This window comes from Poecilia mexicana, unplaced genomic scaffold (assembly GCF_051168715.1).
Source record: "Poecilia mexicana isolate PSO_F unplaced genomic scaffold, ASM5116871v1 scaffold_19, whole genome shotgun sequence".
Lineage (NCBI taxonomy): Eukaryota > Metazoa > Chordata > Actinopteri > Cyprinodontiformes > Poeciliidae > Poecilia > Poecilia mexicana.
Window position 1 is genome coordinate 22,812,176 of NW_028263388.1, and position 11,296 is coordinate 22,823,471.

The window sequence follows — 11,296 nt, forward strand, 5'->3', positions numbered from 1 at the left end:
ACTTTTGAAGAGTTTTCTACCTGATTGCAAACAATGAACCAAGAGTTTATTAACTTTGATACCAAACTGCAGTCATTGTACACTGACCATGTGTTGAATCGCCCAAACAGAGGAGTTGACCTGTGACCCTCTGGGAGATTTCCGCTGTGACAACCACCGCTGTGTTCCCATACGATGGAAGTGTGACGGCGCCAACGACTGCGGCGATGGATCGGATGAGAGAAACTGCGGTAAGTCTTCGATTATTTATGCTTTAACTCAGTTGTTGTTGAAGCTTCTGCAAAATATTACATCCATGTTTTTATTGCTTTATAGATCTTTATAGATTTTTGCTATTTTTCTCCCTTCCTTTTAAGTTTCATATCAGATGAATCAGCTGCTTTCAGGCTGTAGATAAATGTTTTTTGTTTTTTTTCCAGAGCCAAGGTCTTGCACTGAAAGCGAGTTTCGATGCGACAACGCTCAATGCATCCCTGGAACCTGGCGGTGCGACCACGACAACGACTGCGGAGACAACTCGGATGAACGAGACTGCGGTGAGTATGCAGTGCATTTAAGACCCACATTGCTTTTGGTTTGCAGCTCTACATTTATCAGGGTTCCTGCACAGAAGTGAAAAGTGTTAAGTTTGCTTTTGATACTTTCTAGGTCTGAACTCACTGAGCACTGAAAATACTTCTTTCCAGACTTTATTCTAGAAGTAAAAAAATTTAATTTTTATTTATATTTATATAACCTGCATTGTTTATATATGTGTCTAGAATTTTCCATTTTCTATTTGTTTCAGTTTCTGACTTATATTTTGCTGTTTGTTTTAAATTTCTTCCACATCAGTCACCAGTTATACTGCTACTTTTTAAATTTGTACAAAAAAACATAATCTAGTCCATATTTTGCAAATCCAATAATAATAATAATAATAATAATCCTTTTTTAATTTCAAGGACAGTTTCAGTCTGACGCCATGATTTGTCAGACTGAAACTGTTTTTCAGTCTGATTTTCAGGGAAAATCAGATCTCCCTAAAGTAATAACAGTAATAATAAAAAAATTATTTGACTGGAAAATAAATCAGGAATGATTATGATAAATCAGAGGATGATTTGTGCTTTTCTCTCCTTCAGAGCTGCTGACGTGTCGCCCGGGTTTCTTCCAGTGCGACTCGGGTCACTGCGTCCCCGCCGCGCTGCAGTGTGACGGCCGGGCCGACTGTCAGGATTTATCTGACGAGACCAGCTGTCGTAAGTAAACACGAAAACTAACAAAACCTTTACAGGTATTTTTTACAAAAATAGAAACATTATCCCAGATTATTGGCTTCCAAAATGATCACATAACACAATGGTTTGCAACTTTATAATTAAAATAAACATGCATCCTTTCCAAATGACTGAAAACTTAATTTTCACTGAGATGTAAAATTAAGCTCCTTTTTTATTCAAACTTGAAATTTGCAGACTGGAAAATCTGTAAAAGCCGTAAATGTTTGAAAGATTAGTTCATTTCTTCTCATGTTTTACTTCAGTTTTGTAACTAATGCTTAAACACAAGTTTTAAAAAGTGTTTCTTCACTTACATGCAACAAAAATGTATTGAAGTGATGCACTGGACTTTATTCATCTTGTTCAACTTCATTTTGAGAAATGTTTTCGTGTCGTTAGAAATAGTTCGGTTTATGCCTCAGTAATTTTTTTTGCAGCGATGTGATTCTCTTATTCTTCCGACTTTTCCAGCAACTCGTTACCCAGGAGGCCGTTGGTGTCCTCCCAACCAGTTCCAGTGCGCTAACCGGCTGTGTGTGAGTCCGACCTGGGTGTGTGACGGCGTCGACGACTGTGGGGATCGCTCCGACGAAGTGCTCAGTCTTTGCTGTGAGAAAAATTTACATTTCTATGCTTATAATATTCTGTTTTATTTTATCTTTTTTGTTTTAAACTTAATTGTCCGTATTACATTTTAAGGTCAAATGGCGTCGTAGTTTATAGCCTGAAAACCAAAAGCGTCCAAAATTAGCAACATTAAATAAATCTCAGGCAGCTCTTTTGTTCTTTTTAAAGCAGCTTCGTAATTTTAAAATATAAACGTTTCTGATGAGAATATCTTGATGTACATATGTGAGTTCGTATCGTCAACACAAAAAAGCTCAAAATAAGAAGCTGTTTTTGAGCTAAGCTAAATTAACAATAAATCCTAAATCAGTAGTTTGACTTCCCTCAGAACCACAGTATGTGACATGTTGCGGTAAGAAAACTAGCTATAGATTTTCAGTGTCACAGTTTGAGTTGGGACTTTAAAACAACATTTTTAAGATCTACATTTCTGTGAAACCATCACAAGTTAAACTGATTTCATGCAGAGCAATAACTACTTTATGGTGGCTAATATAAAGTCTTCAGGTGAGACAGTTGTTGAGAGAAATTGGAGTTTCTCAGGGTGGTCTAAAAGCTGAAATAAAAGCTAAATGCTGCCAGAACTGAGTGTTTTTTAGGATGCAATATTGATAGAATATCTTTTAAATTCATATCTAGGTAGCTGGTTTGTTAGGTCTCAAACCGTCCTACTCACTGAACAAGTTGTCACTAAAATTTTTACCCTAATCAATTCACATTAAGGCATTTTTTCTACCTGTTCATCCTTTTTTTTAACATACATCTGAACTTCAAACATGGAAATTAATATATTTATTATGAGCTACAAGCCTTGAAGCACCTAAAAAGAAAACTTAATAATTTTTTTTAATTTTTAAAATCATATTTGTTTTTAATCAGTGAACGTCACCTGTGAGATGCCGTCCAGGTTCCGCTGTGCCAACGGCTACTGCATCTATGCAGGCCTGCTGTGCAACATGAAGGATGACTGCGGAGACGGCAGCGATGAAGACGAAGACCTCTGTATGATTCACACACACATTTTATCTGCATTTATAAACCACAACACCACATCCAAAGCAAACTTAGAAACATGTGGACAAATCCACATCTGCAAGCTACAAATCAGGCTAAGTGCAGAACTGCTGTTGTGCATTTGTTTTGTCTTTTAAATGTAGCCATAACCAGATTCATGATAAGTTTCTGAGATTGCCAGGCATTAGTCTAAACCCCTCTAATGCGCCGACCTTTGCTGAACTGAGGTCAGTGAAACGGGAAATCCCGATGTAAAGCCATTGACCCCAGAGGTCACAACGCCTCCAGCTTCCAGATGACAAGAAAGTAGTTCACTTCATGAAAATGTTGCACAATCGGCTTAAACATCCATCAAATTATTCTTAGAGAAGATTATATTGTTAGGGGCAGGGTAGAGATTCCCACTGGCTTGTTCATGGAAAACAAATTGTTTGTTGGTCATATCATGTTACAGCAGGCAGCCATTGTTTCTTAGTGTTTGATATCATGGTGTGTTTGGAAAAAAGTATGACCTTTAGGTCCCTTTAATGAATAATTGTGCGTCTTTGACAGGCCGTGAGCCCACCCTGGCCCCCTGCACCCTGGAACAGTTTAAATGTACCAACGGACACTGTGTGGCCCTGCCTTACGTCTGTGACCACAACGACAACTGTGGGGACCGGACAGATGAAATGGGCTGCAGTGAGTAACACCAACACTTAACATTATGGAAAACATATTTGAGTTATTCTACGTCTATTGTTAAGAAAAATGAGACAAAAATTGGACATTTTTTCACCAAAAATTTCAGATTAAACATATTTGGGGTTTAATTCCAACTACAGAGATATATTAGACTTACTGGCTGCCATTTTTCATCAGTATTAAGGAATTATTTACCTAAAACAAGCTCACATGTCTTGCTGAGAAGTTACTTATAAGTTAATTTTCTCATATTTCAAGAGTCTAGAAACTAGACAAGAATACTTGATAATATTCTGTGTTTTTGCAGTTAAAGTATTTGATCTATGCAAAAATTACATTAAAATGTTGCAGTTTTGAACTGTAACATTCTGTTTAACTCACTTTAGTTGTCAGCTTTGCTAATCTTGAGTTAAGAGGTTAAAGCAAGTCAGATTATTTTCCTAACTGATGTATCAATCTTAAAAAAGGGTCTTGAAATGTTTTGAAGTGTTTTCATGAAATAGCTGCAAACCTTTGAAGTTAGGTAGTAGGTAATAAAAAAATCTGATTTTCTGATTAACTGTTTTGATATTTTCATAAAGATCAAAATTCTTCTTGTTCTTTTTCTATTTTCTTCTTGTGTTCTTTAACAATGTTTTGTTTGTTTTTCTCCACACACTCTGAATCCAGATTTTGGCCAAGATCGGAACTGCGATGAGAGTCTCTGCCAACACATTTGCACCAACCTGAACGGTACCGGCTTTATCTGCTCCTGCAGGACTGGATATAAGGTGGACCCCGACAACACCTACAACTGCCTCGGTACACACATTCCCAACCCAAACAGGTCCAAACCCACTTGTTCTCCCTCTCAGAACCTGACAGTTTTCTCTCTCTGACAGACATCGATGAGTGTAAAGAGTATGGTACCTGTCCTCAGGTGTGTAAGAACACCAAAGGAAGCTACGACTGCGAGTGTTCATCTGGCTACAGGAAAGTGGGTGATGGAAAGATGTGTGAGGCTGAAGGTGAGAGCAATCTTTTATGGGCCTGAAGCAACTTAAGGGATGATGAAAAATCGAGGGACCTTTCACCGTGGTAAATATGTGCTACAACATGTAACGTGTGCTTCTCCCTCAGGCGCCGCTCCTCTGCTGCTGCTGCCGGAGAGCGTTCGGATCCGGAGGTTCAACCTGCAGGCGGAAACTTACCACGACTTCCTCCAAGAGGAGGAGCGCATCATGGCTCTGGACTATGACTGGGACCACAACAACACTGGATTCAGTAAGACGCTTGGATCAGTCATTGCTTTAAAGGGAACATTTTGTGCAAAATTCACATTTTGCATGTTATTATACTTCCATTTAGGTCTCAACTGCTTCTAAGACATCCTAAGCATGTTAAAAAACTACTCAGGCATTTTTTTTGCAATAAGTTAGTGTTTTTTTGTTTCTGGAAATTGAGCCGTTTCAAAAATTGTTGAGCCACAATTAGCAGACACTATGCTGTTACCTAGCAACCCCAGCCTACGCTTGCCCCTCTACAAACCCAAGCACAGCTCCAGCACATTTGATCAGCTTGTTTCACCACTGTTTGTACAATGGCTGCTGGAAAACACAAGTGTTTTATTGTTGACTTACCGTTCCAAAGCCACTTGCTGCATTCTTGTTAGTTGTGCAGGTGGCCCCACTTCTGATTTTCAAAGATGTACGGTTATGTAATTTTGCATCTGTTTGCAGCCATTTTCAGGTGCAAGTGTAAACTTTGATTTGTGGCCAGCTGCAGCTTATATGGATTAGGATTTAAAGTGACAAGAGGCCTTAAAACAACTCATTCTGAAAGAAGTTGAAAATATCACCTTTGTCTCACTATCTAAGAATGATTTTGTGCAAAAAATGTAATGAACTTGTTTTAAATACATCGTAGACCTATCCTAACTTATTCAAGGAAGCATAGTAAGTCACATTTATGCAGTAAGTTTTACATTTTGTTTATTATCCTTTTAGGCATGGTGTACTTCACCGTTGCTGGTAAGGACGCTGAGCCCGGTGCCATTAAGAGAGCGTATATAACTTCAGTGGACGATGGCAGTAACAACATCGCTGCTGCTGTTGACCTCGGTATCAAATACATCACAACACCAGATGGCATCGCTGTGGACTGGGTGGGCAGGTGAGGTACTTGATTGCTGTATAAGCTTGATGTTAGAATGCCCACTAATGAGAAGTTTGTATTTTTTCTTCCTAGAAACCTTTACTGGGCAGATTCCAGGCTGAAAAGACTGGAAGTGGCCATGTTGGATGGACGCTACAGGAAGCATCTTGTGAAGACTGATTTGGGGTATCCATCTGCCGTGGCGGTCAACCCTCGGCTCGGGTAAGGCAGAAAAAGATTCGTTCTGGCTGACAGAAATAAAACACACCTGTAAAAATTACTTTTCTAACTCCTGCTGTAGAATGCTGTACTGGGCAGACAGAGGAGACGTGGCTAAGATCGAGTGTTCGTGGTTGGACGGGCAGGAGAGGAAAGTTCTAGTAGCCGACGGCCTGGGTTGGCCCACCGGCCTGGCCATCGACTTCACCAACGGAGACAGAATTTACTGGTCGGACTCCAAGGAAAGCCACATCGAGTCTATTCTGCCTTCAGGAGAGCAACGCAGAACAGCAGTTTATATAGGTGAGACACAGGAAGTGGGTCTTAAAAGGCTCACATTGTACAATAAATATGACCCAGTAATTAAAGGTAATACATAATGGCTTTCTTCTTGCTGCTTCTCCCTGAAAGTGTGTTGAACTAATAGACTAGAAATAAACACTGCAAAAACACTAAATCCTACCAAGTATTTTTGAAGTAGTTTCTAGTTCAAATATCTTGAAATAAGACCAAACCAGTTTTAAGTTAGTGATTCCTTAATATTGATTAAAAGTACTAGTCCCACTGACACATTATTTGAATAATCTGCCAGTAGAATTAGCACTTTTTTTTATCAATCCTAAGGAATTATTAACATAAAACAAGCTCCTATATTTTGCTGAAATGTTACTTAAGGCCATGTGGCTGTTTGATTCTCTCTTTTCCCTGAAATCTACTGTCACATGTTGGACTCTATTAAGTAATTAGTCGACAGTTGGGTGTATTTTATTTAGAGGTGGACCAGGGTAAACACCAATGGATGCCACACGCTTTAGATTGGTACTTGTAGAAAAGATTGACAACCAAAAGGATTGTTTTTTCCTCTCCCAGCATAACTGTGCACTATTTCATGTTGGTTTCTCAAATAAAGACATTAAAGTTTGATTGTCCAGTGGGGTTATGTGGAAAATGTCAAGTATGCATTTACACGCCTGAAGCTTATAAAAAATCAAACTTTCTGTCTTTTATTTGATGTGTAGATGCGAGAAACCCCTTCAGCGTGTGCGTGTTTGAGGACCACGTTTACTGGAGCACTCAGGAGAAAGGCGAGGTTTTCCGGCAGAACAAGTTTGGCCAAGGAGACAAAGTGAAAGTGTTGACTGCTGGACCCTGGCTGACTCAGATCTCTGTGTACCAGCAGCAGAGATACAACTCCATGGCCAGTAAGACCAACGCTCACATCACATGTTCAAGAACATTATGAAGAGAATGTCATAGTATGTCCTTTATTTTCCACTCTTTCCATTTCATTCCACCTTTTTTTTTCCATTTTGCATTTTTGCACATGCAGTAAAGAATCCATGCAAAGGAATCTGCAGCCATCTGTGCCTGCTCCGGCCGGGAGGCTACACCTGCGCCTGTCCTGAGGGCACCAACTTCGTCGCCGGCAGCAACACTGAATGCGACGCCGGTAAGAAACAAAACCTTTTAGCTTCACTTGTGTTGTGAGAGCAGAAGGAGATGAATTTGTGCTGTTACGACTGGCTCAAGGTCATAACAAAAACGGGAGACCATGCAGGGGTTAAAGTGTAGAAAAATGAATATTTATTAACAAAAACAACAATGGATTGTGGATATCAGTATCAGTGGTGTAATGCAAATGCTTGGATGTGTTGTATGAGTGCATATGGAAGTGTTGAAGTGCCAAAACAAAGACAAACTCAAAAGTGCAAAAAGGAGGGGAGCTGAGCCCTGGCAACAAAACACCACAAGCGTCAAGCAGCAGAATGGACGCTGAAGGCCAAACCAAAGACAGAGACAGCCAGGTTCAAGTACTCTATGCTCCAAATTAGCAAATCAGCAGCACTTGTAAAGGGGAGGAGCACAAAGACAAGACACCTGCAGCCCAGCCTACAAGGCCCAGGGCCGTAACAGTGCAGATACAGAGAAAACTCACTCAGTGTTTCTGATTACTCAGGTTTTGATCCACCGCCCACCATGCCTCCACCATGCCAGTGTCAAAATGGAGGCACATGCTACTTTGACGACAACAAGGCTCTCTGCATGTAAGAGTTTGGGTTCTGTTTCTGCATTAAACTGTGTTAGAAATGAAGAAATTATTGCAATGCCATGATCACACACAGTAAAAAAGATGAAAAATCCAATCTTCACTGGGGAAATTATTAATTTAATTCATTATGAAACATTGATCAGATTGTTTAGGAACTTTTTATTTCTAACAAATGACTTCCTGTTTCATGGGTTCTTTGTATGATGTGACAGAGATACACAGACAGAGGCTGCAGGGAAATGGCTTCTTTCTTAAGTGAAGTCAGATAGATGATTGAAATGTAAAACGAACTGGAATAGCATCTATGTTTATCGTAAAAATCTCCAAATCTAAGTGCTGAGATTATGAATGCCATTTAGTTGAATATTTGTTCAGGATATAAACAATGTGTCTTTAATGTTTGCTTTTACTCCACAGATGTCCTTCTGGGTGGAAGGACGACTACTGCCAGACCAGCGTGCACAACGTGGTTGCATCCTCAGGTATGTTTTTATTTCCGTAGAAATAACAGCTGAAGATAAAAATAACCTTAATATTGATATCAAAAAGTCTCATCCTCTTCCTTTTGCGTTTCCCTGACAGTTGGAATAGCCATCGGGGTGACGGTGCTGATTGTGGCCCTGCTGGTGGCTCTGGTTTACTGCTGCAGGAAGAAGCCCAACATCATGGGGAGGCTGCAGGGCAGCTTGCCCAGTATGCCCAGTATGCCCACTTTCTCAGGTCTAAGGTAAGCTGTTGCTGTCAAATATTCAATCCTAACAGAAAGATGAACATGGGACAAATATTACAACATATTTTGGAGGATAAACATGATTTATATTCCACTTTTTTAAAAGGCAGTTTCTATATTTTTATTGCATTTGACTGTGTCAGCATTTTGACACGTTCTGTTTTTGTTGACGATTTTTAGGAACGGATTCACCCAAAATGAACCAAAAACAGAAGAGAATGAATCGAGGCAGAATGGAGACACAGTCAGTCATAGTTATCTTTATTACCTGTCACCTTCTTCTTGTGTTATTATGATTTTTCAGCACCGTTTTAACCTTCAGACCTGGCTGGTAAACGGTGTAAATAAATAAACGGCTGTATTTTGGGCTCAGGTTCCCTCCATCTCGGTGTTGATGGTTGACGCGGAGGGGAAGAGCTTTGAGAACCCGGCGTACGAAGCTGAAGGGCAGCCTGGCTCCACCCGCAGGGCGACGCCCACATCCACTCCTGTTCGGACACAAAAGGTCCTTAAAAACACACACACAGCTGTTCGCCTCCACGTTGGATTCATTCCACTCACTTCTTGTCCTTCTAGATATGTTGTTAAATGTTTTCTGTCTGATGCCATTTTCTCATGTTTTTTTATGGAAATATGTTTTAAAGACATTTATAATTTATGATAAAAACATTGTAAACAAATGCAGCATAAATGTTGATGAGCCTAATTTATTCTTCCTCAGGAGAACATTGTTAACCCCCTGTATGGGGAGGGAGGTCACCTCACAACAAGTTCAGCTCCATCTGCCATTTCTAAGGTCAGGTTATTAACCAATTGAAACAATAAATTAGTTTTATATAACTATATATCTACATCTAGCTATCTATCTCTATCCGTCTCTATTTATTCGTGTTTCTGAGCTCAGCATCAGGGATTAAATCTTCCCGCCTGTGTTCTTTCTCAGGCGGCTGCCGGTGAATTTGAAGAGGATGTGGATGTTGCATCGAGTTCCCGGGTAGCCATGGAGGTATGCATCTAAGTTTAGGACAAAAGGTTTGCAGTCCGATGACGGTCTCTGTAAAACCTTTGTCTAATCGAAACATAATTCCTGTTTTCAACAGCAAATCAAAGCCACTCAGGATGAAGGTTCAGGCTCTGTCGTGAATCCCATCTACGAGGTGAGCGAAAACCCGCGATGCAGAACATGTAGCCATGAAGCCTCATGTTTTATTTTAAGTAAATATTTACCTAATACAGCAATGCCATGTGATAGAGATGTGTAGAAAGCCTTATACTTCTTGTGTTCTCAAACTGTTATCAAATTAGGATTCCAAAACTACAATAGCACCAAAAAAAGTTTTTTGTTTTTTTTGTCCTACTATCACAAATGTAAACAAGAAATGATTACTCAACACTCAACCAGCTTTGGTCTGCCAAGACTAAGAGTTAACTTTCCCCACAACAAACACTCCAGGTGGGACTGACATCAAAAAATAAATTAAAAAACAAAGTACCTCATTCTCTCTGTTAAGTACAGTGGGAGATCTGTGATGCTGTGGGCCTGTTGCTCTTCTAAATGGCCTAATATTCTTGTTAGAATGTATAGCATCACAGGAACATCCAAACAACATGAAAAAGTAAAATTTACAAAAAAAATAAAAACAGCAAAAACAAAAAAAGAGGCAAACAGCAGGGCAGATGTTCTTGAAAAACTAGTTTAGTTGTCTTTGTTCTTAAATAGTACAAAGACTTTTTAAATGAATGACTCTTCCTGGAAATCCAAAAAGTGACAAAATCATTGCAGAAATGTTTTTTAGGCTATAAAATCTTAGTTTCAGGATAAAAACCTGGTGTAGAGAGAAGGACTGTCATTATTTTATAAAGTTTTAGCAACAGAAAGATAATCCTGACTTGAACTTGGATGGAAACTAGTTCATTTTGCTCCATTCCTATACAACATTTTGATGTTCTTGCAGGAAAACGAAGACGAGTCTACTTCTGATTCCGACGTTTGAGACGACCGCCGCGCTCCTGGACGGGAGACAAACACACCTGAAATAATAACATGGACTCAACTAAATTTATGTAGAAACCTTGTGGAAGAGAAAGCACAGTGTTCTGTGACACCTTTAGATGTAACTTAACTTCAGTGAAGGTATTTGTATGAAAATCATCTGGAATATGTGATTTGTTATGACTAGAATCCGGCTGGTTTAGTTCAGTGAATATTGTAAATCAAACGTTTGAGACATTCTTGATTAAGAGCTTGTGTCTTTTGTAAATTTTAATTCCATGACGCATCTTTAACTAAACTTTTATCATTAAATTGTCTGTCGTTGGTATTATTCTTTGATCTTTCAGTCTAATCACAAGAAGAGGCTCCCCCCTGCGTTATCCTTTTTGATCACAGATAAAACTCTGATCTCCATCTTCTGCGTCTGACCCACTGAGCGACTGCGAAACGCTTTGTCATCCTCTATTTAATCCAGTGATCGCAGCGCAACCGCAACACTTCTGTGTGCCTTTTCTCACACACTCCAGTGTGTCTGCACACATTAGGGCCGCGCCAGCCAAATGAGCGGAGGCACCACAGACAAG

General features: G+C 39.6%; 1 protein-coding gene across 1 annotated transcript in view; it reads left to right on the plus strand.

Annotated features, from left to right (window-relative positions):
* The window catches only part of lrp2b (low density lipoprotein receptor-related protein 2b), a 40,877-nt gene extending 29,853 nt beyond the window's left edge, over positions 1 to 11,024 (plus strand). The window contains exons 59-81 of the mRNA XM_015011661.2: positions 111 to 230; positions 420 to 536; positions 1,125 to 1,241; positions 1,734 to 1,871; positions 2,769 to 2,891; positions 3,456 to 3,584; positions 4,257 to 4,388; positions 4,469 to 4,594; positions 4,707 to 4,850; positions 5,573 to 5,738; positions 5,814 to 5,942; positions 6,022 to 6,242; positions 6,959 to 7,141; positions 7,270 to 7,389; positions 7,897 to 7,984; positions 8,407 to 8,471; positions 8,572 to 8,716; positions 8,900 to 8,963; positions 9,093 to 9,224; positions 9,441 to 9,515; positions 9,663 to 9,725; positions 9,820 to 9,876; positions 10,675 to 11,024. Coding sequence (XP_014867147.2) covers positions 111 to 230; positions 420 to 536; positions 1,125 to 1,241; positions 1,734 to 1,871; positions 2,769 to 2,891; positions 3,456 to 3,584; positions 4,257 to 4,388; positions 4,469 to 4,594; positions 4,707 to 4,850; positions 5,573 to 5,738; positions 5,814 to 5,942; positions 6,022 to 6,242; positions 6,959 to 7,141; positions 7,270 to 7,389; positions 7,897 to 7,984; positions 8,407 to 8,471; positions 8,572 to 8,716; positions 8,900 to 8,963; positions 9,093 to 9,224; positions 9,441 to 9,515; positions 9,663 to 9,725; positions 9,820 to 9,876; positions 10,675 to 10,713 — 2,693 coding nt within the window. The 3' untranslated portion in view covers positions 10,714 to 11,024. The remainder of the gene's footprint in view (positions 1 to 110; positions 231 to 419; positions 537 to 1,124; positions 1,242 to 1,733; positions 1,872 to 2,768; positions 2,892 to 3,455; positions 3,585 to 4,256; positions 4,389 to 4,468; positions 4,595 to 4,706; positions 4,851 to 5,572; positions 5,739 to 5,813; positions 5,943 to 6,021; positions 6,243 to 6,958; positions 7,142 to 7,269; positions 7,390 to 7,896; positions 7,985 to 8,406; positions 8,472 to 8,571; positions 8,717 to 8,899; positions 8,964 to 9,092; positions 9,225 to 9,440; positions 9,516 to 9,662; positions 9,726 to 9,819; positions 9,877 to 10,674) is intronic.
* Positions 11,025 to 11,296: the final 272 nt, after the last annotated feature.